This window comes from Phragmites australis, chromosome 5, assembly GCF_958298935.1.
Source record: "Phragmites australis chromosome 5, lpPhrAust1.1, whole genome shotgun sequence".
Classification (NCBI taxonomy): Eukaryota; Viridiplantae; Streptophyta; class Magnoliopsida; order Poales; family Poaceae; genus Phragmites; species Phragmites australis.
The window spans coordinates 1,511,227-1,537,379 of NC_084925.1; the positions used below are offsets into that span (position 1 = coordinate 1,511,227).

The 26,153-nt window shown below is 39.8% G+C and overlaps 4 protein-coding genes and 1 non-coding gene across 14 annotated transcripts; 2 read left to right on the top strand and 3 right to left on the bottom strand.

Annotated features, from left to right (window-relative positions):
* The first annotated feature begins 162 nt into the window (after positions 1-162).
* On the top strand, positions 163-7,651 carry LOC133918288 (transcription factor HBP-1a-like). 8 transcript variants are annotated; one of them, XM_062362094.1, is made up of 14 exons: positions 164-448; positions 886-1,037; positions 1,594-1,659; positions 1,786-1,872; positions 2,179-2,265; positions 2,376-2,432; positions 2,503-2,533; positions 2,611-2,665; positions 2,746-2,797; positions 2,869-2,905; positions 3,006-3,220; positions 4,119-4,196; positions 4,306-4,431; positions 4,709-5,003. In XM_062362094.1, exons 2-14 carry the CDS (start codon positions 984-986, stop codon positions 4,820-4,822), a joined length of 1,059 nt encoding a protein of 352 aa, XP_062218078.1. In that variant the 5' UTR covers positions 164-448; positions 886-983; the 3' UTR covers positions 4,823-5,003. The 8 variants fall into 8 exon arrangements, 7 of the variants coding, with proteins under 7 accessions (XP_062218074.1, XP_062218073.1, XP_062218075.1 ...); XM_062362095.1 differs by having other exon boundaries at positions 3,036-3,220; XR_009909736.1 differs by adding an exon at positions 7,500-7,651 and having other exon boundaries at positions 163-448; positions 2,746-3,220; positions 4,709-4,969.
* A 173-nt stretch (positions 7,652-7,824) lies between these two features.
* On the bottom strand, positions 7,825-11,566 carry LOC133918291 (uncharacterized). 2 transcript variants are annotated; one of them, XM_062362098.1, is made up of 4 exons: positions 11,124-11,566; positions 10,681-11,007; positions 9,636-10,054; positions 7,825-8,582 (listed from the first exon to the last, which is right to left on the bottom strand). In XM_062362098.1, the coding sequence occupies exons 2-4, from the start codon at positions 10,843-10,845 to the stop codon at positions 8,144-8,146; spliced, it is 1,023 nt and encodes a 340-aa protein (XP_062218082.1). In that variant the 5' UTR covers positions 10,846-11,007; positions 11,124-11,566; the 3' UTR covers positions 7,825-8,143. The 2 variants fall into 2 exon arrangements, with proteins under 2 accessions (XP_062218082.1, XP_062218080.1); XM_062362096.1 differs by having other exon boundaries at positions 10,681-11,021.
* Positions 11,567-16,099: 4,533 nt separating this feature from the next.
* On the top strand, positions 16,100-20,137 carry LOC133918293 (uncharacterized). The gene is made up of 7 exons (XM_062362101.1): positions 16,100-16,405; positions 17,187-17,277; positions 18,159-18,274; positions 18,563-18,622; positions 18,728-18,793; positions 19,304-19,509; positions 19,828-20,137. Exons 1-6 carry the CDS (start codon positions 16,349-16,351, stop codon positions 19,496-19,498), a joined length of 585 nt encoding a protein of 194 aa, XP_062218085.1. The 5' UTR covers positions 16,100-16,348; the 3' UTR covers positions 19,499-19,509; positions 19,828-20,137.
* A 267-nt stretch (positions 20,138-20,404) lies between these two features.
* Positions 20,405-20,486, bottom strand: TRNAS-GCU (transfer RNA serine (anticodon GCU)). The gene has a single exon. It is a non-coding gene; the product is annotated as a tRNA-Ser (tRNA).
* A 317-nt stretch (positions 20,487-20,803) lies between these two features.
* LOC133918292 (E3 ubiquitin-protein ligase SINAT2-like) lies at positions 20,804-24,724 on the bottom strand. 2 transcript variants are annotated; one of them, XM_062362100.1, is made up of 4 exons: positions 24,676-24,724; positions 23,381-23,679; positions 22,010-22,396; positions 20,804-21,704 (listed from the first exon to the last, which is right to left on the bottom strand). In XM_062362100.1, the coding sequence occupies exons 2-4, from the start codon at positions 23,597-23,599 to the stop codon at positions 21,324-21,326; spliced, it is 987 nt and encodes a 328-aa protein (XP_062218084.1). In that variant the 5' UTR covers positions 23,600-23,679; positions 24,676-24,724; the 3' UTR covers positions 20,804-21,323. The 2 variants fall into 2 exon arrangements, with proteins under 2 accessions (XP_062218084.1, XP_062218083.1); XM_062362099.1 differs by having other exon boundaries at positions 24,612-24,724.
* Between the last annotated feature and the right edge of the window lie 1,429 nt (positions 24,725-26,153).

The following is a 26,153-nucleotide window of genomic DNA, read 5'->3' on the forward strand; positions in this document are numbered from 1 at the left end:
CTCGTTTATGCTTGTGAGTTTTGAACTAGATTCGTGCTCAGCTCGACTCTTAGACGAGTTTACCTCGAATCGAGCTTTTAGTGAGTCGGCTTTAAGTAGTATTTTTTTTTGCACAAGGCTTTAAGTAGTTTTTAGTTCGCGAGCCTAGTCTTTTTGACAGCCCTGCATACACCGTCTCCGCCTACGGTCCACCGAGAACCCGGTCCACGAGGCCACGGCAGCCATCCATCTCTTCCTCTCTCTCTCTCTATCTCTCTCCTCGTAGTGCTCTCGTGGATTCCTCCCTCCCGACCGACTCCGAACCCATCTCCTCGTCCTCCGCCCTCTCCTCGCCGCCGCCTCAGGCGGCCCCCGACGCCGCTGCATTATCCGGTGAGGTGCGGTCCTTGCCGGGTCTGTCCTCTCCGGGCTAGCTTCTCCCCGTGCCGCGCGCGCGCCACCGCGATCGGTGAGATGGGCTCGTACGGCCTGCTCTGCTGGGTCACTCGATGTTTTGCATTCCGTTGCGTCTGCGTGTTTGTGCTGCAAACGGCTAGTCATTGTGAATTTTTGATCGTCGCGTTAAGTGGGTAAGAAGAGTGATTTCATTTCGAACTCTCCACTATGGCAGATGGGCTCGGGAATTTGATTGTCCTTATATTCGAGTGGATTCTGCTGAATTAATGCGTGTGGAGTGCTCGCAATTTTGATTTTTTTTTTCAACCCCCTTCGTGTATCTTCCTTACCGTCCAATTGGACATGAACGCATCGAGCGAGAGATTTGTTCTTCCAAAAATTTTAAACCTTTCGCTTTCCTTTACGTCTTCCTTTCTGGCACAAATTTAGTTTTGAATAAATCTTTTGTTTCTTGCCTCTCAGTGTTTTTCTTTTCTTTTGGTTCAACAGGAAGTTGTACATCTATTCAAGACGGCAAGTCATTGGTATTCGGGTTGCAATCGAGTGGTTGGGGAAGCTGATTGGTCAGAAGCATTGTTGGTCAACCGATGGGAAGCAATGATCCTAGCACACCTTCGAAGGCTTCAAAGGCATCAGAACAAGTACTTGAACAGTGCTCAGACATTTTTACATTTTTCAAATGACATTTCCAGTGCTTAATTTTGTTCTAATTATTTTCCTAAAGAGGTAAAGATTGATTTTTCTTTCCAGTGCAATAACCTTAGGACAATTACTGGCTAGATGATGATTGTTTAATACTGGTGATTGTGCTGCAGCCAAATTAAGAAAACATGTCGAATAATTATGATATGGTATGAGTTAATGCTTTTATGGACAAAAGGATAGAAGTACACGATCTGCTTTTCTCAGATTATGTGGCTGAAGAACTATTTCAGATCAAATTGGTGCTTTTGATGGTAATGCAAACTTGCTATTAAAACTGAAGCGTAATTGCATATTTCTGTTTAAGCAGCATTTGAATGGCTTGAACTGCACTGCTGCAAGACGTTCTGCCTAACTCAGTTCTAATTACATAGACTAGTTCCTTCCACTAACAGAACGAAATATCCTAGGTCAAAAACTGAATTCTCTTCTTTCTACTGTGGCAAACATGATGTTTTTTACCCCTTCTTGCGTTTCTTACCTTCCTATTCTCAGGATCAACCTCCAGCAACTACATCCGGCACAACAGCTTCAGTTTACCCTGAATGGCCCAGCTTTCAGGTTATTAAGGAAAAACAAATGTGCTTTTACTAATTAAGACGGACTTACAGTTTTCCTTTTCTGTACTGTTATTTTTATCTAGTAATTTTCCTTGTCTTTATCTCTTATTTTTAAAAATCTTGGTAGGCCTACCCAGCAATTCCACCACACGGATTCTTTCCCCCTCCTGTTGCTGCTAATTCACAGGCTCATCCCTACATGTGGGGAGCTCAGGTGCCCTACGAAACAACCCCCCCCCCCCTTCCCCTTTCAGAATGTACTAATGGCTTGATGTTTTAAAAAATAAAAAGATTTAGGCATTTAGTGACCTTAAAATTTGAGGATTCTTGTTTTATTGTGAAATCAGGCAGCAAAAGTGCATTGCCAAACATTAAACATTTTCCAAGAGTAAAAAAAGGGATAAAAGTTAGCCATGTTCTGTAAATTGCTATTGTTATTCTGTATTTATATGTGTTATACATCGTGTGGGGGCATGTGCTTTTCGTATGTGAATCCAAAACAATGGTTCCTTAATTGCAGCCCATGGTGCCACCTTACGGGATGCCACCACCACCTTATGTGATGTATCCACCTGGAACAGTATATGCCCATCCCTCTACACCTGCCGTATGCACTTTTATGCCTAACAAGTTTAATCTACAATGTTAGTGCTGTACTTGCACCCTTGTGTCCAGTTTTACTGACATATTTTGTATTGATGAATAACTAACTGGCAGGGTATGCATCCATTTAATCATTATCCTATGCCAACAAATGGAAATGCTGAAACACCGGTAAGTAACCAACTGTTTTTTTCCTTTTCGGTCATCACTGTTTTATGAAATCTTGAAATATGTCTTTCAGGGAGCTGCGTCGAGTGGTCCAGAAATGAACGGTGAGTCTTATCCAAGGTCAATATCAAGGTTAATTGGATCATGGCAATTGAAATTAGGCTTCTGATAATAATTTCAGGGAAAAGTGAGCCTGGCAGATCTGGTCCATCTGCCAATGGGATCAACTCCCACAGGTTTTTATTAGTTGGCCATGTGTGTTACAAATTTCTATAGTTCATCCACAACCTAATCACCAGGTAACTTTTACCTGCAGTGAGAGTGGAAGTGAGAGTGAGAGTGAAGGAAGTGATGCCAATTCCCAAAATGTGAGATTGATATCTAGTTCTTCTCTTTCTTATCATAACGCTTCTTTCAGACTCCTGAGTAATTTTGGCAGGATTCACATTCAAAGGAAAATGATGGAAAGGAAGACGGTAGGCACCTTAGTACTTGTTTCTGATTTCATGATAAAGACCAATAGAATTGCATGTTTTTTTTTGTATAAGATGGAGGGTGTATTCAATCAATATGCAGGCAGTTCTCAGAATGGCATATCTTATTCAGCATCACAGGGAATGTTAAATCAAACCATGTCGATGCTTCCAATACAACCAGGTGCGATGGTTGGAGTTCCTGGCTCCACAACTAACTTGAATATAGGAATGGACTACTGGGCTGCTCCTGGTTCTGCTGCTGTCCCTGCAATACATGGCAAAGCATCAGCTGGTTCAGCTCGTGGAGACCAATGGGTATAAGTCATTCAGCATGTGTTTGCTTTACTTTATGAATTGTAGTTATGCTAAATTTTTTGATATTTGAAGATTGACATTTGTTCTGTTTATGTTGCTAGAGTATTTGTTGCTTTGTAGAACAGAGTGCTGGTTTTCTATGTGTACCCTGCTAATAGTGTACAACAAAACAACTCTATTTGTTGCCTTTGTCCCAAGCAAGTTGGGGTAGGCTAGAGATGAAACCCATAATATCCAACTAAAAAGATAATGTGAAAACAATAATGATAATTAAGGTACTAGTAATAGTAACAAAATAAAAGTAAAAACAGTATAAGGAGATTGATGCATAAGTTATGGTTTTGGCACGTGGATTGTTAACTTCTATGTGCTTCTATCCGTGGATAGTTCTTTGAGGATATTCTATTCTTTCAACTTTCTCTTTAAAGATTCCTCCTATGTTAGGTTTAGTCGATCACTGCCTCTCTTCACATTATGGAGATTAAACCCAAAAGAAACCCTGTTGATAGTGTAATTCTAGATAATAAACTTGTATTACTACTGCACTGAGTCAAACTATTTGATGGCCTATTGTTTCATTTTCTGTGCTCCCTAGGGTTGTTTGTAACACCATCCATTAAACAAAGGAGAAATTAAGCTAGCGGCAAGCCATAAGGACTCCAGAATAAATTTTAGATTTATGTAATTGGTGAATGGAGATAGGAAAGATGTCACCTTTTGAATGATATATGAAGTTTTTTGGTCGATCTTATTATGCTTGATAGTGTTGTGTAAACATAACATACTAACAAGGATGCTGAGCTTCAGTGCTGCTTTATTTGCTTAGTGCTTTTGTGTATACATTAATATAGGAAAAGTTAATGACTGTGAACTGTAATTGTACCATGGCAATATTCAGGATGAAAGGGAACTTAAGAAGCAGAAACGAAAGCAATCTAATCGAGAATCAGCACGCAGGTCCCGGCTGCGCAAGCAGGTATCCTTTAATGCACATGCTGAAATCCTGCTACCTGGACTTACTATACTCTTCTAAGTTCCAAGAGAATTTTGTTCAAGCGTGTCAATACTTGGTGATCTTATTCCAGGCTGAATGTGAAGAGCTTGGTCAACGTGCTGAAGCTTTGAGGTCGGAAAACTCTTCTCTTAGGGCTGAGCTTGAAAAGATCAGAAAGGAATACGAAAACCTACTTTCACAGAATGCTTCTCTCAAGGTAGCTAACTGTACATAGTTCCTGATCATTTATTTTTCTTCATAGTACATGTTCTCATTTACGCTATCTCAGATTTTCAGTTATTTAGTTAAGCATTTTCATGACAGAAACTTTGGAACATTGTTAGTCTATGTTGCAGTGCCTTTAAACTATTTCTGCATATTCTTGTAGTGATTGTGCTTTTCAGATGTGTTATTTTCCAGGCCCAAAAAAATATGATGTGTTATTCTCCACAATGGATACATCTAGCTTCAATGGTGATTGATATTTTTTGCAGGCGAAGCTTGGGGGAACCAGTGATTCGATACCTGACATGAATGAAGAGAATGATCCTGATGGCAGCCACAAGAAGCAACCTGATTCTGACGCCCAGCCCGGGAATGACTCTTGAGAGTTACTCACAAGCAACCTGTTCAGCTCAGGATTCTTCCAATACGGCATTGCCATTTATTTGCTTCGTGCGACGACATGCATGTTACTGTGACCTAGGATTAGTACCATCGCAAATCTGAGACTCGCAAACTTCGTGGAATTAACGGTATGTGTGTATATATGCCCTCGTTGTTCTTGAATTAGTTTGGACTGAAGGAATCCTTTGTAGAAAGATAAACTCTTATAATTTCTTCGATCGACTGCATCTTAAAAAAAACTAGCTAAGTGCTCTAAGTACAAGCTCAAGGTAGTAGATGTAGATCTGTCATGGGAGTAATGACGTAGTTTGATTTTAAATATGATTCAAAAAAGTAGAAGATTATTCAATAATTTCTCTTTTAATTTTTTTATTTATTTTTAGTAGTAAAAGTAGTAAAACCGGTCCTATATACGTGTAGCCGGTAACAAGATGGGGAGAGTACGAGGGTGGATAGTAAAAATAAGTAAATTATTTGAATTTTAGAGGTTTATATTAATTTAAAATTTAGGAGTTTATATTATATGAGAGGAGACTAGTAGGGAAAGAGATGACACGATAATCAACTTATATTTTATATAGTAGAGATTAAAACAACCATTAGAGATCATACGGGGTGCGGATGAAATCAATCAAAGCTTTGTACGTAAGGCATACTGTCACCGCTAGTGGCCATCGGCGACGAGCACCGGACCTCCACACAAAGTGGGGTCGGTTAACGGACCTCCACAGCACTCCCGATCAGCTTTGCAGGGTCGAGGCAAAGAGCTAGAAATGCTAGATCAGCACAAAGTGACAAGCCTGCCCAATTTAGATGCGTTACTAACCAATTTGTTTTAAATCCTCGAAACGTTACCTTCAAACATCACCCAGGTCTGCAATTTCAAATCAAGACAAAAAAAAAAAAAAACACTGAAATTTTTCATTATCGACGAAAAGCTGCAACGGCATGATGCTTATCAAACCATATGGTAATGTCCAAAGGAGGATTCTGATATACATTTCCATTAACCGATGAATTATGCTGTTCCTGGAAATTGGAACTCTTGCGTTTGGATTGGAACCATCAGCTGTCAAAGGTTTCTCCTCCAGGAACTTTTGGGCCAGTCTTCAAGATCGTTTCCCATCTGGGTCTGGGGCAACCGGTTCGCAACACCAATTGTCAAGGTTGCACATGACTTACTGCTCGTCAGCACTTCCAAAATGGGTTTTGAAAAGTTGGTGTGTGATGCCAATCGGTTTAGAAGGATAAGAGCTTCTCTCATCAGCAAGCACCTACAGTGAACCGTCTTCACGTTAGTAACAAATAGTGGAGCAATTTTTCATAGGCGATTTCAAAGTCCTGATGCAGCTACACAGAACACCATTCCCCACTTAAAGCAACAAGGAGTGCATTTGGAAAATAGACAGGCACTTCTTTGCCTCAAGTCGAGTCTAACAAAATGCTTCAATGCATGAAGCAATTTTATGCAAACTCAGACTTAAATGGTTTTGTAACAACTTCATATGTTAGTTACTTTGTAAAGTGCATGCTTCTTGTGATTCAACACTTCAGGAAGAGCCAAAAGAGAATGCTCTAAGCTTCGGGATGGTTTTTTTTTTTTCTTAACAGTACAACAACAACCACAAAACCTTCTAGTCTCAAGCAGCAGAGCCTCTTTGTGGGGTAAATAATTAGGGGTGAAAACGGTTCGAAAATCAAAAAAGTATAAATAATTTTTAGTTTTATATTTTTTTAATAAGCAAAGTCGAAAAGATAATGCAGAAATGAATACGACACCAATGTTACGGGAATGTAAAAATGATGTTGCCATAACAGAAACGTATCGATATTAATTTGTAATCGATAATTCTGAGCAGAAAATACCAAACCATTTAGGGCTAGCACTATGTGTAGGAATATATGGATATCTTACTAGTCTATGTTATAAAAAATATCAAGACACGGTCTATAAGACAAGTACAATTTAAATGTCAAACACAAACAATTAAAACCATCATACATGAGCATATGGTCGACTTTTGCACAATACAACTATACGAGAATAAATTCAAATGTCTAACTTAAACAATAAAACCGATAAACCATACCTAGGTTCGATATTGGGCATTGGGCACTCAGAACATCATTACTTTTGATACAACACAACACCAAAACAGCACTCTTGGGCACCTGCGCCTCTTGGAGTCTTGGGTCATCTGTGTTGGGATTGAAACACAAGAACTACCAGTGGTAATTTCTAGCCCACAATAGAAAAACTCGGAAACAATCAGAAAAGCTCAAAATCGTTTTCGTTATTATTTCCACATCCTGTTTTTATTATCATTTTTCTGATATATCGTTTTCGACTACTACAATCAAAAATACCGATAATTACCGTTTTGTTTTCGTTTTCATCCCTAGTTTTAGGATTTGTCTCCCCCTCCCTGTATATAATTGCAAACTCCTCCCTCCTTCTATTGGATATTTGGGTAAGCCCTTTTTTAGCCTTTTGCTACCACGATAATTAATTAATCAAATTAATAACAGCAGAATATTCCTATCCTCCCAGGAGATAGTAAGATGGACATGCATGATCACATGAGCTCAATCTGAAAGTGATTTGAAAGTGAATTTTCCATAGTTAAGGCGCGTTTTGAATGCACTTACTTTTTGCAGAAATTTCATTGGAGACGACATGGATATGAAAAGATTTGGCTTCCAAACGTGATGGATTTTTTCAGGGACCAAAATTTCCAAACGAAACGATGGCAGTATCACCTCCATCTCATTCTTCCATATTATGTTCACAAGCCAAAGAGCTGTTATCGTTTGTATACAAATGACAAGCTCTGCATTAGTAATGCTCAGAATTTTTTCGGACATCTTATTCGCTCAATCCTGCGCACTTGATACATAATAGTAACAGGCAGATCTGGACGTAAAATTGCATGAAGTGTTTCTCTTCCTTGATCGACAATATTTGATAAAACAAATCGTCCCGTAAGAAAAATGACTTCGTACAGATTAAATCTGAAGCTTTACCCAAACAAAAGTAGGGAAGGCTTTCTGAGCCTACAAATGAAAAACATCAGCTTAAAATATGCTCAAAATTAGCATCATATTTCGGCTCAAGCTACTCACCTTTTCTACTGATCCACAAATGGCAAAAATTCTAGGTCACATACAATTAACAAGAGCAATATGTAAAATTTGTAAACCATGGAAACGCCTATCTGACTGACTGCCAACTATCTGTCTACGGCCAAGATAGCCACTGTTTCTTCTTTCTGTAAGAATGCATTGAACCTTCTCTTCTCCGGTTAGCCACCCATGATTCGCCTGATGGCTGCCCGCTGTGACGACGTTAGCCTCGTCGGGAAGGTCACATCAAACTTGATCACTAACTTCCCCTTCTTCCCTGGCTCCTTCCTGATCGGCCACCCTTCGTTCTCGAGCACAACCTCGTACCCAGGGCGCACCACTTCCTCCACCCTCACAGGCAGATTCCGGCCATCAAGGGTTTTGATGTTTATCGCCGTCCCAGCCAGAGCATCCACTAGACGGATCTCCTGTTTTACTAGAAGATTGTTCCCTTCGAGACTGTACACATCGTGGGGCTTCGCATCGAGGACGAAGGTCAGGTCCTGTGGCAACTGGCCATGCAGCTTGTCACCTTTGTTGGGAAATGTAATCTTGGTTCCCTTTTTCCATCCAGGCAACACTTCAACTGCCAAGATCTCTGTTTCAACTTCTACTTTTCTGCATAAGATGAGATACAAATGAAGACTCAGAGAAGCAGCATATTCTATTCTTCTTAGTAAATGTAACAGCAAACAGACTTAATATCTCAAGCTAACCATGCTGCCATGCAATTCAAGAAAACTACGAGGAAACAACTTATTGTTCTGTATTCATTTTGGAGGTAGAGAAATAAAAGTAACAAAAGGTATCCTTTCCGTTGCTTATGATCCTCCTAGCAAGAAGAAGGAATGTGAGCATGTAGAACTTCATCAAGAAGTAAGCAGTTCAAATATATAACTAGGATGCCAAGTAAGCTGTCAAAGTTGCATGATTTTCCTTCTCCAGAAATGGTTTTCTTAAACCACATCGTATATTTACCAGCCAGCAGGCTCATAAGGGTTAGCAATATTCAGAGTTCAGGAAAACATTAGCCATGTCTTTCTGCCAAATGCGTCAATTTAACTTCCCAGGATTCCACTTTGGAATGGTCAGAGGATTTGACTGGAGATAATGCAAAATAGTATGGATTACAAAATACTCGCTGAGGCTAATATGAAGTGAAAACTAGGTAAACATGAGAAAATGTTCCATATTTACGAGTTCTTGTAAAACATGCGTATATACACACAAAAGCAAAAGGGTACTAGGGACAAATGTTCAATTCAAACGCCATGTACATGCATTTAAGTCACAGGCTCTCAGCCTTTCATGTCTGACGTTACAGCATACATCTTGCCAAAAAAAGAAAAAGAACACACAGTGAACTCAGTATTGTGCAATGCAAACAGAAGATAGTAACAAAATATCAATTAGCACAGGACCTCTTACCATTTTGTTGCACTTCAAATTTCATGATGATAAAAAGTAGAATACATAGCACTCTTTGGAAACCAACAAACTTATGCCGGCAAAATCATGTCTATACAGGCTCACGCTTCTAAGCCTCATTAATTATTCGCATCTTATTGCAGACTCTAATGCAGCAAAAAAGGAAGGAAAAAAAACACCACAACAGGGAACAACATATTACTGAAAAGATTTAGGAATACGAAAAAAAGTAAGACAACATACCCATCTGGCTTTGCGACATTCCTTGTGATCTTCATCTTCTTTTTGGTCCCATTGTACAACTCTTCAAAGGTGCATAGTAATGTTTTTCCTATGGGCATTGGTTTTTCAAGCTGGCTTGTACTGGCACTGCTCTCTTTCTGTGAACCAGAAAAAGTTTCGCTTCTACTGTCTCTTGCTGAGGTCCAATGTGATCTTGGCTGGAATCTTGCTCGATCTTTGTCGAAGGAGTAAGGCTTGTTGCTTGCCATGAACTCGGCAAAGAGATCATCTGCATCACTAGGATTGTACCGGAAATTACTTGGACCACTTGAGCCAGCAGCCGTGGAGGCCCGGCTATGTGAACCAGGCGGAGGCATCCCCTTCAAGCCTTCTTCACCATATTGGTCATAAATTGCACGCTTTTCTGGATCACTTAGTGCCTGAGACAATAAACCACAGTTGTCCAGACTAAAACAGATAAGAAATGCGGCTCTCGAAGAAAAAAATTAGACTAGTGAAACACTTGAAGGAGAAAACAGGAAACAGATTTTGCATAACTGATGCATTCTTGGTCCTGGAAGTATGTTACACATCATAATCATGTATATGTGCAGTGATCCACACAGTAGACTGGAAGTAAAATAAGGATAATGCAATACAAGTAAATCAGTGTGCCAGTGACCAGAGGAAGAAATAAGGGAAGGCGCCCTCTTGCATTTGAACAATGAAATCTGAAGTAAATGAATTTTGCATTGTAACAGCTGTAAAACACCCCACATGCATCGATACTATGTTTCATCACTATACTGAATGCTGAAGTTACAACAATGAGTAACATATGGAAGCTGTATTTTACAATAATAAAAGAAATTATAGCTTCACCATTTCAAATCAATGTTAATAAAATATTCCCACATACGGCATTCTGGCAGCAGTGTATGACCATCAGATTTAAGCAAAAATGGCAAACAGTTACCATTTTCTTTCCGAAATGGTGAAAGAATTGAACATATGCTTCCTATATGCAACACATTGCAAGGAAAATAGATGTGCAAAATTCACTTGCCTCATAGGCCTCAGTTATCTGCTTGAACTTTGCCTCGGCCTCGACGCCTCCAGTCGGATTCTTGTCGGGATGCCAAGTCCTCGCAAGCCGCCGATACGACTTCTTGAGGTCCTCCAAAGTGGCATTGCGATTCACCTTGAGGATGTTGTAGTAGTCCATTCCCATTCTTGCTTTCCCAGTCAGGAAATAACGAATGGGCAATAAACCGCTAACCCTAGATCATATCTCTTGACACCAAATGTTCAGAAGCCCGAATTCACAAAACTTTTTAGGAACTCCGGTGTATTTGATTATATCGAGCGATCCTTCCAAACTCAGCCGAATATGCTTCACAAGAATCACTAGGAGATCGATCAAATCAAGGAAAACGTAATAAAATAACTCTTATCTATCCCCCTAATCTCTTCACACAAAAAAAAAATCCACACCACGCAAGATCCTACCTTTCGTCTCCCACAGCCAATGTCACAGCGGATTCTAGCCAACAGCACCCAAAAAACCGATGAAATCCACACGAGAAACGCGGCAGAAGTGCCCACCTTCTCACCTTACCACAAGAAACCGCAGCATCCAATCATTTATCCTCAAATTAATAAGCGGCAAAACCGCGCCTTTCACTTCTTCAGGATCAGATTACGCCGTTTGCAGCCCGAAATTTACAGGATGCCGAAGAGATGAACCAAGAGGACAAACTGCCACCAAGCTGGAGGGATTAAGCGATATAATCGCTGCAATAACTGCTCCCGCCGCCTCAAAATGGCATTTTCGCCGTGAATCTGCAATGAAGCCGGCTGATTTAGCGGAAAGGGCCTTTGCGGATTGATTCGCTGTCGCAGTCGTAGTCGCAGAAGATGTTTGAGACTTTTCTTCTCTCTATTTTATTTTTTCGAATATTGATATTTTAGTTTTGGAGCCTTTAAGGATTATAAAAAAAGATGAGGGTTCTCCATACCGCTCCGAGCATCTTTTTCCTTAATGTAGCGTTTGATTGGTTCAAAAGGTAAATGGTATGGTATGATTTTAGATAGGATGGTTTTAAATGGGATGATTCTAGATGAATCGATAGAAATACGTTGTTTTGTTAGATATATGGGATGGTACTAGAATATGTTTAATTGGATATATGAAATATTTTGATATAAGATTATTTTTGATTGTCTAAATTGGTTATTTTTTATAGGAAGTATAATATGATAAAATGTATATAAATAAGATATTAAAAAACTTTTTTCATTATATAACTTATGATTAAAATAATTTTAGAAATTAGTTCATCACATAAAAAATATTAGTGAATTTTTCGAGATTTTTAAAAATTTATTTGAGGTCATAATAATTTTTAAAAGTTATAAAAGTAGTCTTTTTTATAATTTAAATTTAAATTTACACAATATTTTTAATATATTTAATTAAAATAGATTGCACATAAATTACAGAACACGTGTAAAAAATTAATTGATTTTTGGAACCAGAGAAGCTTAATTTTTGAAGCAACAGGAGATGGATTTTCAAAGCACAGTTCCTACAGGAAGAGTCCGTCCTGGACGGAGCGTGGTGCGTCCGATTTCTGCGTACCAGCTCGTTCATTATCCGGGGGAATATTCAGTCTAAACCACCTCATTCTGGATGAGTTTGTTTGGTTGACAACTAAATACCGGATCGGCAGATATTTTAGACCAACTCGTCCAAGACCGATTTGGTACAGGCATCCAAATACATGGTAAATCTCGCTCCTTATCTCCGTATAGGTAGTCGTTTCGAAAGATTTTATCTCCATGTATACATAGTCTCTTTAAAAGATTTTATTTTTATTTCTCGCTTCAATCAATTTTTAAATTACACTCTGTAAATTATACATAGTTATATTTTATTAATATTCTATAACTAAAAAGATATTTTCAACTTACCGTTCCTTATCCACATTTTGTCCTATGCTACCGCTCACCTGTCTTGACCGCACAAAACTCTTCTGTGCCACCACCCCCCACACACACACTTCGAAGGAGGCGAGGCCACCCCACCTGCGGTGACCACGGCATCGTCGATGAGAGGGCCGAGAGGTTCACCATTTAGCGAGCTCATTTACGGTCTCTTAATTTTGTGAGGGACGGGAATGGGATGCCGAGCTAACGAAAATGACAAGGAGGTAGGGAGTCAGACGAAGTTCGTTTTTGACACAAATCGCTACATTTAGCGATACCGAGCTAGATAGTAACTCGACATAAGATGCTTTTGGTTGTGAAATTATGTGCGCTAGATATGGTTTTATTATAAAAAGGCAAATGTATTTTAATAGGGGATATTTGCGAAGCGAGAAAAGGAAGCATGTGTTAGTATTTGGAAACGTTGTAGAAGCATGTGTGTTGCAAACTGGTCTTAAAATATCTCATACTAACATTACCTTTTTCATCAATAACATTACCCTATTTGGCTTTCCTATTTCATATCCTTTTCTCTAAGTGTAATTCTAGTTTATTTAAGAATAAACTTATTAGTTTGCATTACAGAGAAACATGATATGAAAACTGGTGAATGAAACTTTTCCCCAAAAATGATATAAGTTCCTAGGAAGGAAATGCACGATACTTTTTTTTGTGTTTAACAAGACGAGTGGCATTATCGTTGCGACAACGCATCCACACAAATTCATCCAAATGAGAAAAGATAATGGATGACAAGACATATGAATCTATCGTAAATTTTGTATTATACGGGATGGTCCGTCAGTTCACCTGTCAATAGATTGCCATCGAGAATTATGCAATTTTTCATTAGTACGATAGTGAACAAAGAATGATGTCGGGTAGACTTAAAAGCCGTGGATCGTCCATTAGACAATCAATTGCTATGTAAGTCTATAGGTTTTAATTTATTACATCTATGATTAGTCTGCACCTAACTCTAAGCGTGTTCAAGATGAGCACAATGGCTCAAGCCAATTTCAAGAAGAAGAAAAACAAACTTAGTTAGCATAAATTAGTTTAATTAGCGAAAATGATCACATTAGATTATAATTATAGTTTTAATAATTAATAATAATATAGTCAATGAAACTAACATATTATATATATATATATATATATATATATATATATATATTATAATAGATCTTATAGATACAATGTACGAAGATGCTACCGTAACTAAACTCGAGACTGATTAAATTGGACAAGCTTTGAACAAAATAACTACACCGGATAATCCAGTGTTTAGGGTTAAACTCATTAGAGTATTTTATCTAAAGGCAAAGCGAAAACTGATGACTTTATTGGATAATTCGGTGTTCTGTATGTTGAACTTATCGGATCATTTATGCAGCAAATTTACCTCGGGACAAAAAGATTTGAAGGTACCGGATAGTCCGGTGATGAAGGGTATAAAGCACCAAAGCATTTATTGCAGGGATGATTTCAAGTGCTGAAGAATGAAGATCAACTCATCGGATAGTCTGGTAATCACAGAGATAGTTGCACCGAAGCATTTTCAGATAAAAGAAGAAAAAATCTAACACACCAGATGACCCCGTGTGAATGGAACGAACACCGGATGAATGCACCAGAGCACTTTACACAGAGAGGTTGTAAAGGCTTGGATTGCTCGAGATAACTCACTGGAAGCTCCGGTGATAGATTTGAAGGTACACCGGAATGTCCGGTGTTCACAGAGGCATTAAGTGGAGTTCTAACGGCTAATTTCTGAGGTTGTATTCACCGGATGATCCGGTGTTAGTACTACTTTTCTCACCGGATTATCCGGTGTTAACAACTTTTCTAAGTCGTTGAAAAAATGGCTAGTTGGTGGGTTTGAGGCTATAAATATTCCTCCACTCAGTCATTTAAATTTGTGACATGCTGTTGAATTCTAGAAAAATTCATATACACTTGAGAAGACATTCAATCCAACAAAGTGCTTAAAATGATCATCCAAGTCAATTAAGCACAAAGATTAGTGACAGAGTATTGTTAGGCGATTGCTGCCTAGAGAGTGGATAAATGAGTGATCCTAGATTGTACTAAGTAGTACGTCGACGGATCGAAGTCTTGGTGGCTCACCGGTAACTTGAGCCGGAGTTGCTCAAGCTTGTTGACCATCCGACTTGTTATGGAGCGACGGCAAGACACATGTATGGTGACGCTGAGACCCCTGTCTTGGTGGTTCAAGCTCCGAAGTGATCACGACGGCAAGTGACTGGAAGAGAATCTAGTAGTGAGACTTTGCTTTGGTGGCTTGATGGCTCATCCGGCTTGAGGCTTTGGTTTGGTAGCTCAAGAGTCATAATCGGGTGTCGACCGGGAGCATATTATTTGTGGAGCTCCAATGTGAACTAAGAGGCATATGTGCCATCAATACCATAGGATAAAAATCCCATATACCGAGTTTTCTCTCTATCTTATTTACGTTTTCATATTTACGTACTTGTAATTTACCTTATTAGATTAGGTTGTAATTCTCTTAAAGGGTAAAGTAGATACACTAGATAAAATTTAGAGCATATTTAGATAGAAATTAAGATTTATTGATCTTGTAAAGTTTTTAAAACTAATTTAGTTTACGTTTTTAAGTATCATAATTCACCTCATCTTAGTATGTCACTGATCCTCACATCAACTTCACTTATAAAATAGAGCTATTTACAGCTTGATTTCTCCTTCGGAGAAATGCACTTATCTTCAGTTGGTGGGATCGGGATCCTCTATAGTAATGCACAGAGGTTGACATGTGGACTTAGTCAGCATAAATTAATTCAATTTCACTTATAAAATGGAGTTACTTACACTTATCTTCAGTTGGTCGGATCAGGAACCTCTGCAGTAATACACAGAGGCTGATATGCAGGCTGCTGAGGATCCGCGTCCCAGTTAGCGTTATTTTACATGCCAATGACTAGGATCACATTAGTGACTAATGAGGATTGATCGGACTCAGTAATAATAGAGTTAATGGGAAACCCATGGTGAACAATTATACTTATCGTAGATCATGTATACTAGAGAAAAATTAATTATATGTTTCAAAGTTAATTAATTTTTAATAATATATTTAAAATTAATCCTATGTCATATAAGAACTAGTTTGTAACAAAACTTTTTAATAAGTAAGAATGATGAAGACTACACTTTATTACTATTAGTCCTTGTGTGACGTATAATCAAATGATAATTAATTTTAAATATATTATTAAAGATTGATTAACTTTAGAATATATAATCCAATTTCACTGCCCTGGGGATGAAATTACTTGGCATAAATTTATTTTGTGTCATTGCAATTTTGGAAATTCGTCCGAAGGTTACACATTTTACTCAATACTCCCGGATTATAGATTTGAACTGGAGCGTAAGGCGTAAAGTAATAAAAGTTGGCGAAGTATCTCAGACCATCAGAAACACCCAGCAAAGCGAGTATTCTACCGTGTGCGTTGTCTGTTCCTGTTCGTGCCACCACTGGCGATGGATCTCTTCTTCCTCTCCCTCTCTCAGCTCGAGTTCTGACCAAACCAGACCAACCCAACCACTGGACCGGACCCTGCCTCGTCCTGGCTCCCGCGATCTACTTCTCTAGCGCTCTCGAGCTCGACGGAATCCCGAGGAGAGAGAAAGGCAGGCGGCCGCAGAGGGCGACAGGTGCCCAAGAACCCACCCGCAGGCAGGCAAGACGCGGCGGGGGGATGGGGCAGGCTCTGCGCAGGCTCTTCGATTCCTTCTTCTCCACCAAGGAGATGAGGGTAATAGTATCATCGTCCCTGTCCTTCTTCCGTCTTTTCTTGGTTCGGTTGCTTGCTCGTGTAGGTATGGTAGGTTCTTGAAGAGACCTCCAGGCATGGTGGTGTAGTCTGATTCTTGAACCTTCGCAGTCTTAGGTTTGCTTTGAGTCGAATTGTATTAGGCCTGCCCTGCTGGAATGGTTCGTCTAAAATCTGAATGTTACCTGGGCTGATACTGCGCAATAATTTGGGCATGCGGGTTGTTGGCTTACTTGGCGGATATGTTGTTCCATGGTGAAGCTTCGATCCAAGTTCTTGGTTTTGTATTGGGGAGTGGCGTGTGACCAGGGATCTGTAATTTAGGATCCTATTGTTGATTCGACGTCTCATTTTAAGTTTAATTATTTGCTGTGCTGCAGAAGTCTATTGAATTCAATGCTTGGTCACTTGATCATTCTGGTGTTTTTTAAATAGAAAAAGATCATATTTGCAGTGAAGTGGGATTTTTTAGATCAAGTGGATTGGGATAGCATTCTAGCAAAGTAGCAATAGATGGGTCCACTGGGTACTGGCTTCTAACCCAGCTAATTTTCTGAAGGCCAAAATATAATTGAAAAAACAAATCTGTGACTGAACAATCTAGTGATTGTAGTTAAATATATCTGTCTGGTATCCACCTTAACCCAACGAACCATTCCGTCAAGTCTTCTTCATCACACCATCCTCCATCAGTTCCTTCCTTTTTCCTTTTGATCAGTGGTTATCTGAACCTATCACTAATAGTGTGATAATCCTCTTCAAGGTTGTGATGCTTGGTCTGGATGCAGCTGGTAAAACAACAATATTGTACAGGCTGCACATGGGAGAGGTTCTTTCAACAGTCCCTACAGTGGGTAGGTGACCCATATCATTATTTATTTACTTATTTATCTCCAACGCTGAATGATTGCAGTGTGCCATGCAGATTGTATTGAATAAGCTGGCATGTTTTTTTTTTTTGTGCGTTTGCAAATAAAATATCGAACCAAAAAACTCTTTAATTCCTAAATCCTTGGTGTGACTTACCTGCTGAGTACAGAGTGTAAAAAGAAGTCAACAATAGGAAATCATGACCATCAATATTTGGTTGAAATAGTTTGATAATTTGTGCTTGAAAGGTGTAATCTAATCTTAATTGGTATCGACTAGGAAACATTTGTCTGTATAACATCTGATGGTTCAAAAATGCCTTTACTCAAAGCTAGCATTCCTCTTCCATTCTTGATTCAGAAATTATGATGACATAAATTTGGAAGAAAAACAGATGGAAGCTGGGAAATTAAATGGATAGCCCTGCATCTTTATAGCAAGAGGCCATGCCATACTGTCATGCTTTTGGACAAACCGAACTTGATAAATTTGGTTAGTTTATGTGATTATCTGTTGTGTTACCAGACTTACTGTTAGAAACCTTGCCTTCACAATCTGGACGATTTGGATGAAAAGACCATTTTCAGTCAGTTCCTCGTATATTAATATGACTTTTTTTTCTTCATAATTTCAATTTTAGTTTCCTTGTTCTTGCAGTGGTGAACAATTTCTTCTAAATCATGTTACTCGACACGACTTTAACATGATGAAATTTAGCAATAGCATAAATTTCGTGGTCTAACATATTTCTCTGGAATATATTGCATTTTATTTGTTCTTTTGGACTTTGTTGCAATCCTATTTTTTCCCCATTGATCTGAATCATCTTATGCCTACCTCTGGTAACATAATTCCCCCGCTGCAGGTTTTAATGTTGAGAAGGTTCAGTATAAGAATGTGGTATTCACTGTGTGGGATGTTGGCGGGCAAGAAAAACTCAGGTCACTCTGGAAGATGTACCTCAGTAATTCTGATGCACTGGTAAGAATTATTGCATGCAAGTCTATAGACACATTCCTAGCTTTTCATTAGTCTGCTGGCTTTTTTGTAGTTCTAATCTTTCTCAATTCTTGCTTTGATATTGACTTTGCATATTGTTCGTCTTCAATTGTAGTTAATATCCAAACCACAGCCTATATATATTGTCTCAAATCTAAGCACATTTTGGAAAATTTGCATGGGTGAACTTAGTAAATTGGCACACTGAACATAAATGAAGAGGATTTAGTCTTCTTGCTAAGTTGTGTTTCAGCTTTCCATTTATTGCAGATCTATGTTGTTGATTCTTTGGACAGAGAAAGGATTGGAGATGCAAGGCAAGAATTTCAGGTTACATATTTCATTATATCTCCATCACTATAGGATTTACCGGCTCCTTTTGTGTCTGTTGATGATACAAGGTCCTACTAACATGCATTCTTTTTATCCTTCCAGACCATTATCAAGGACCCTTTGATGGCAAACAGTATAATCTTAGTATTTGCAAACAAACAGGACCTGGTAAGTTAAACCAGAATTTGGAGTGCTAATGGCTACTTGCATAGCTTTTTTATGACGTCCCCATGTGACTGTTTGTGTATCTTTTGAAATTCGTTCTGATCAATGAGTATGTTATCGCATATTCTTTTTTTTGGCAATTTGTCTGTTGTGGCGTAATTAGTTGTTTTGCAAGGTTATGTGGTATCCAATATCTTCTGTGTTGCTTACATGTGACTTTTTATAGTATAAAGTTACCTTATAAAATACAAACTTTAGCCTGTACATATGGGAGAGACATCAGAATATTTACTTGAAGCAGTCAATGTATAGACCATGCTGTGCAGGAACTCTTGAAAAATATTCATGCTCCATGAAGCTTGTTAGAGTAGAAAAATAATTCCTTGAAATTCGATAGGGCTAATTGGAAAATGGGGAGTTTACAAACGTTAACGTCTTTCAGATTAATGAAAGGTTGAAGTGAGCAACAATTGAGTGAGACTCCCAGACTGATATTGTTTCCTCTTCACGCAGAGAGGTGCAATGAGCCAAGAAGAGGTGAGCGAAGGACTGGGATTGCATGATCTCAGGAACAGAATATGGCATATACAGGGGACATGCGCACTCCGTGGTGAGGGCCTATACGATGGGCTTGACTGGCTTGCCTCCACCCTGAAGCAGTTGCAAGAAACGGGTCATGCAACTTCAGTTGCTGGCCCTTCCATCTAATTCAACAGAAGGTTCTATATCATTCTGAGCACACATTTGAACTCCTTTTTTTTTCTTTTCATTACTATGAGGTGAACCTCTTTCATTTTCCTTTGCTTGCACCTGGCATTACTTATTGCAAACCCAAGATATGTCATTACTATTATTCATTTCAATATTAATTTACCATGGCGTGATATATCTACCCAGCACCGGTAATTTACTCTGGTACCACGCACTGCGGTGAACTATATCTGGCATTATATATTTTGTGAAGTCAGCAATTGACTTGTGGTACAAACTGAAGAATTATGTAGCTCAATTCTGAAATTCCTGCTCTGTTTCTGCAGTGACCTCAAGTGCCTCAACCAATCGACGCTACCTGCCACAATCATCCGTTTATCTGCCACAAGCCCACAAGAATATGTTCCAGTGTATGCATTCCTTGGTGTGGCTGCCTGCAGATGGAATTGTTTTGTTTCATATGAGCTCATTCGTCCGGCAGGAACTCGCATATCTTTCTCCCGACATGTTTGTAAAATGTTGGAGGTGCGTATGCCGCCATGGAACTTGTGTGTATACCTGAGGGCTGCTGCACATTATCGTTTTGTTGAATGCTGATTACTTATCAATAAGAAGGTTGGTTTGTGCTTCTGGTAATGCCAAATGCTGAGCTGAGAGCCAAGTGAATCTGTTTATCATTGCTCACAAGTCACAACTTCAGAATATATTGAAATTTTCCCCTTCAAGACCGAGTGTTACAAAGAGGCAGAATACATTTTACTTTGTTCGTCTATTTCAGTGCTACGAAATTAAAAAAAAAAAAGAATACATAAACCATGACCTTGATGGTCCCATACTGCAACATGGCGTACTCACTGCGCAGTTTAATAGCAGGGAGAAAAAGGAAAAGGAAAAAAAGAAATGCGACGCCTGAGAGATTCGAACTCTCGCGGGGAAACCCCATGTACTTAGCAGGCACACGCCTTAACCACTCGGCCAAAGCGTCGTTGTTGTCTGAGTTGATAGATAAAATACAGCTATATAAAATCAGGCTCCATTTCGAGGCTGCACCTTAGAACTTACTCGAGGCATGCAGTGCAAGAATAACGATGTGCTTGAACGTAACGCAACAGCTACGATTAATCGACAATCCCGAATCAAACACGTAATACTTCTCATGTCCTCAATGCTACATCGTATATTTCAGGTTTATACTATGTTTGTTTCTACTTATTAACAGCTTCTGCTTCTTAGAAAAACTGATAAACTAAAACAAACACTAAATTTATTGTTGGCTTAAGACTTTTCTAATAAACTGGCTACTGATGAAATAAACTAAAAATTGATAAACAGGCTGAAATCAACTTTTCTAAAAAGCTAATGTGTTGAGAGTCTGAAAATTAAATCCATATGCTAACCACTTTTCTCAAAAATCATAAACAGCTTTTCAAAAAAACCCTTATAAGTTTTAGCTATGCCAAACAGAAACATACTGCTGCATTCAGACGATGGTTTGATCTGCATTCGGTCACTGACATCTGCACCCGTGTACGTGAAATCAAAAACCGTGATATCACGCTGCAGCTGACCAAGAAGCCCATGCACTTCGAGATCACGTGTCCATCTCGGCCCAGCCAAGTCTCGACATCAACATGACAGCCAGGTTTTGCAGGGCCTTTTTTACCTCGTGTCAATCAAGTTGGAAGACAGTCTGGGCTACAGGCGTCCCATCGTGGCAAAAGTATTTTTCCAGCATCATCATGGAATGGAGGCATGGAGCCAAGGGAAGAAGCAACAAGCAAAAGTTGGAGCTGGTGGTAGCCTGGTAGTTGGTACTCACTTCTCAGCACCCAGGGTAAGAGGATGGAGGAATCACCATGAAGCAGTGCGTGCCACCGGCTTGGCATTGCTCCTTCCAGATGCGGCCGGTGACCCGCAGCTTGAGCTCATGCCCATTGTCGCCGGAGAAGAAGAGGGCCATCTTCCGGTGGATGATCAGCCCATCGTAGCTGTCCCGCACCTTCCGGTGGCTGTCCCTGATGCTCCGTGGCGAGCCCTGCCACATCAGCTTCCGCCCGCCCCCGCCTACCTCCAGGCTGTAGCCGAAGTTCTCAGCCTCGCTCTCCTCGCCCATGAACCGCAGGAACGCCATGTACACCGGCGCCATCCCGAGAAGGAACGCCTCGAAGTGGAGGCAGAAGTGCTGCCCAAAACACTTGAAAACCTGCGAGTGCGAGGCAACAACAACAGGTGAAATGCGGTACTTGGGCTGACCTCATACAGTATGAAGCTGCTTATGATACAGATAAGAAAGAACAGATAGACTCAAAACAAATGACAAAGACATGATCACATTCAAAATGCAAAAGGCAATCACACAAGTGGCTCGTATTAGGTGAATACTAATATACTATCAAAGTTATTAATAATCAGTGCACACACTGAACATATATGTCCAGACCAAACAATCGGAAAGGTTTCCCACATTTTCAAACATTAAAACATGCAGAGAGGAGACATATTACTTACGGTGAGCATCCATGTAGCGTTTTCCACTTCGTAAGGGTTGGGCTTCACATATCGGTGGTTAAATGTGCAGCCTTCATGCAAGTCCACCTTATGGTCATTAATGAGATGAGACACAAGCATTGGAACATCACCTGTGATCAGACATTCTGAACCTGCATATGGACAATTGTACGGCCTGAACCTGCAGAATTCCTCGTGCTTGAGCTTGTTCTTGTAAGGATGAATCTCGGTACATCCCATGCTTTGGTATTTGCATGGAAGCTGAAGTTGTTCTGCCACCTTTTCCAGAGCCAAGCATCTGATATTTCCCAGTTCCTGGCGACAAGTAGGGCAATGATTCTCCACCCTATGCTTGCAGCTAGAGCAAATTGTGTGACCATTTGGGCACTGCAAGAAGAATAGGGAACCAGTAGATTATTACCTTTCACATTTTCTGAGTTCATTTCTATAACCATCAAAGTTGAAACTGTTGTTTTAAATTAAATGATACGAGCCCTTAAGTAATACAGTATCCGAATAACATCACTACTAGAGTAACACAATAAAATTACATGATATAAACCCTTAAGAAACAGTAGCACAGATAACATTATGAACATGTCTGCCTACAGATAAAGCAAAATAGAAAACTTGAAAGTGTTATAATGCAACCAATAGAAGTTATGAACTTGTTGATAGTTGAGGTCATGCCAAATTCTAAGAAAGACAGGACATAAGCATGGACTCCAAATTATGCATGCACTGACATAGAAATATAGAGGAAACCAAGAAACTGATCTCTGCATTCCTGTTCTTTCATCAACATATAGAAGTTCTAGATTATTTTGACATAGAAATATAGTCGAGTCAATAAGCATTGACTTCATATTACGAATGCACTGACATAGACATATGAGGAAACCAAGAAACTGATCTCTGCATTCCTGTTCCTTCATCAGCATTTGGAAGTTCTAGATTATTTTGACAGGTGGGTGTCCATAATTGTTATGAACAACATGATAAACACGAAGATGCAACAGAATTGAGATAGCATGGCCAACTCAAAACTTGTCATTGATTAGGATATGGCAATAAAAACATTTATATTAGCATATCGAAAAACACAAAGATTTTAGCAGGACAACGTTTAGAACAACTTGAGATCAAAGGACACACCAACATATCTTAAGCTGGTGCAAATGCAACATTCATACCATGATGCCCACTTTGTAAACTCATTATAGATATCCAACAGGTACAGCCTATGGAAACTAACAGCATTTTCTTTACATACAAACTGAAACATGCAAAAAATGTATATAGCGATTATCAAAGGATCTGCTTCTGACAACGGATTAAAAGGAGCAGAAGATAAGTCATCAGCACACAAACCTGAAGTATAGGTGGGCGCATTGAGTTTGCACACACTGGACATTCAAGCAGATCATTCAAGCCAGCCAGTGATGATAATGCAACATTGGCTAGTGATGTAGACCATGGTTTACATGTAGAATCTACGTCAAGCCTAATGTTCCCAAGTGCCTCAGAAAGCCCATCATCTCCACAGTCTGACTCAGGGACTTCGGTCACAATGCTGCTTCCTGGGGCCATTGTAAAAGTTTCTTTCTTTCACATTGGGCAGTAGTAGAAAATATCAGCAACCCGCCACTCCATTGCTTCCTTGTAATAAACTGTATTATCCAGAACTTATCAGTTGAAGCTATGTGAAGGAGCACCGCACAAAGTTTCAGCTTAAAAGAGACATCTAAATACGGCAGAAGCAGAATTAATATCTTGCACAAGTTTATATTAATCTTACGTTTACAAAGGCCATATCAAAAACATGCATAATTCCGAGCAAAAGCTGGTTTGCTATCTGGCATACTATCATTCAGTTGGCACCAGCAACAGCAGCAGAATCCAACTTGATGCAAGTTATTGACAATTAGACTCTACTCAGAATTCAGAACTGATGAAACACCATCTATTGTGTGAGTCTCATCCATGGACTTAGGTTGTTTTGTAACTCCAATATGTCATTAAGGGTAGGTTACCTACTTCATCCGATCCACATTTTCTTGAGATAGAACAAATGCAATTGCTCTTTCCTTACTTAGTTCGGTATCATAAGCATCTCATTTACCCTTCAGGATTCACGGAATTAAGTTCCCAAAAATCACTAGAATCATATATAAAACGAGAAATTAAGCTCACCCCCAGTCCCAGTCTCCCTCCCCCCCCCCCCCTACTCAACTGCCATTGTTCTCCCACATCACGAATTGGCCGCGAGAGGGAAAAAGAGCCTCCTACCTGCTCATACCGACAAGGATTTACCACCTATTTGTTTATTCTCCTGAATCGCGCCCCAAAACGAGCGAAACTCCTCCGGCTCTCTTTTTTCCCCAATTGCGTCCCTGGAGCAGGCGCCTATAAATCCTTGCAAAATTAAGCGAACCGACCCCTCTAGTTCCACCTCAAATTGGTAGGCAAATTCGAGGGCCAAAAATGCCTCGAAATCCAGCCTCAGTGAGCGAGCGAAACCCGGCGACAGAAACGGACTTGACCCGGCAAAAATGGACAAAAAAATCGCGACAAAAAGAGAGAGATCAACAGGAGCACGCACACAGCGGTGTCACCAGAACCGCTACGAAATTAGCAGCAGAGTGATTCCGTCAAGCCGCGCGTACCCGGAGGGAGCCTCCCTGGAGACGCCGCGAATCGGGGGGGGGGGGGGGGTGGAGAAGCTAGGCTGAGGAGGCGAACGAATTTCGATTTCTTTTTTTAAAAAAAATTCTGCGCATTTCCGCTTTTGGTTTGTTTAATTGCGTTTGTATTCTAGTGGAGGCGGGGATCTGGAATTTTCCGTCTGTCTCCCACGGAGGCAGTTGTGCACCCGGTCCACGGTGGACCATGTCTTCACTGACAGGTGGGCCCGTGGGGTCAACGCGGGAGGCGGCGGTACATGGGCGTGGTGTAGTCGCGTGGGCCCCACGCTGCGGCCGCGACGTTTCAACGTCTCCTTGACTGGTGGGGATGGGATTGGAAGATCAGAGTGGCGGATCCACGTGGTCGTATGGCCAGCTAGATCCTATTTTGAGGAGTAGAATTTTTATTTTTTAGTCTCTGTTAAAAACATTTATTTATAAATGGATCTTTAAGAAAACATTGCTAAAAATGCATAATTCAAACGATGCAAAAAAGTTAAATTTATAAATACAGATTGTTCGTCATCCTTGGCCATCATGTCTCTATAGAATGAATACTTTTAGACAGCATTAGCCTCTTAGTCTTTTTTTTTCTGCCTCTACCATAGACCTATCGTGCTACTCCACAATACAGATAGATACTTAGCTTCCACTGTCAATTAGTACGTACCTAGCTAGCTGGCTACATGTGTGTGAGAGAAGTTATAGTACTGGTTGATTCAATGTGAGCTGCAAAACGCTAGCTGATCTCTTGGCTCTTTTGATACTAGTTAGAACATAATATAATCCTGATAATGCTTTGAGAAAATAGGATAAGCTATTTTCTTGTGGGTGCGAAAAGGATTTGAGTGCACACCTTAATGATCATTAGAATAGGATTAGTTTGGGATACTGATATTTCTATAACCTGACAGTAGATGTAGCTTCAGTTATCTATTACTAAATGTGTTATGAAAACATAATAGGAAAACACAAAAAATGAGATGATATGTCTCAGCGGCGACGTCTCGTCATTTTCAGTTTAGACATAACAATGATTAATAGCAGTAACAAGTAGTTAACACAGGTGAATGTACTTGATGTCACCTAGAGTGAGGTGAATAGGCGTTTATAAAATTTAAAAACTCAGCAGCGGATTAACAGAGTCCGGATACTCCGGTAAAGTTCGGATACTCCGGTGTCCGGAGTATCCAGTCTACTCCGGATTATCCAGTTTATACAGGATTTCGAAATCAAAATGAATCTAAGCAAACTTTCCGTGGTACTCCACAATCCTTGGATGCTCTACAGGCGACGCCTTGCCATCTAGGAGCACGAGGCTCCAAGAGAAAAAGATCACAAGTGAACGCTTGACGACGAACTCAATGCTCAAAGATTGGATTTTGGTTCAACAACTCAAATCACACTTCCAAACCCTATCTCTCAATTCTTGGAACAATCTAAGCACTAGAGAGGTTTGG

Excerpts from the sequence above, each read along its gene's own strand:
- LOC133918293 (XM_062362101.1), top strand. The coding sequence starts at position 16,349 with ATGGGGCAGGCTCTGCGCAGGCTCTTCGATTCCTTCTTCTCCACCAAG. Across the intron at positions 16,406-17,186 it reads TCTCCACCAAGGAGATGAGG|GTTGTGATGCTTGGTCTGGA; the intron begins GTAATAGTATCA and ends ATCCTCTTCAAG. Across the intron at positions 17,278-18,158 it reads TTCAACAGTCCCTACAGTGG|GTTTTAATGTTGAGAAGGTT; the intron begins GTAGGTGACCCA and ends CCCCCGCTGCAG.
- LOC133918288 (XM_062362090.1), top strand. The coding sequence starts at position 984 with ATGGGAAGCAATGATCCTAGCACACCTTCGAAGGCTTCAAAGGCATCA. Across the intron at positions 1,873-2,178 it reads CCTACATGTGGGGAGCTCAG|CCCATGGTGCCACCTTACGG; the intron begins GTGCCCTACGAA and ends CCTTAATTGCAG. Across the intron at positions 2,266-2,375 it reads CCCATCCCTCTACACCTGCC|GGTATGCATCCATTTAATCA; the intron begins GTATGCACTTTT and ends ACTAACTGGCAG.
- LOC133918291 (XM_062362098.1), bottom strand. The coding sequence starts at position 10,845 with ATGGGAATGGACTACTACAACATCCTCAAGGTGAATCGCAATGCCACT. Across the intron at positions 10,055-10,680 it reads AGATAACTGAGGCCTATGAG|GCACTAAGTGATCCAGAAAA; the intron begins GCAAGTGAATTT and ends TTATTGTCTCAG. Across the intron at positions 8,583-9,635 it reads AATGTCGCAAAGCCAGATGG|AAAAGTAGAAGTTGAAACAG; the intron begins GTATGTTGTCTT and ends CATCTTATGCAG.
- LOC133918292 (XM_062362100.1), bottom strand. The coding sequence starts at position 23,599 with ATGGCCCCAGGAAGCAGCATTGTGACCGAAGTCCCTGAGTCAGACTGT. Across the intron at positions 22,397-23,380 it reads TGCGCCCACCTATACTTCAG|TGCCCAAATGGTCACACAAT; the intron begins GTTTGTGTGCTG and ends TTCTTCTTGCAG. Across the intron at positions 21,705-22,009 it reads ACGCTACATGGATGCTCACC|GTTTTCAAGTGTTTTGGGCA; the intron begins GTAAGTAATATG and ends TCGCACTCGCAG.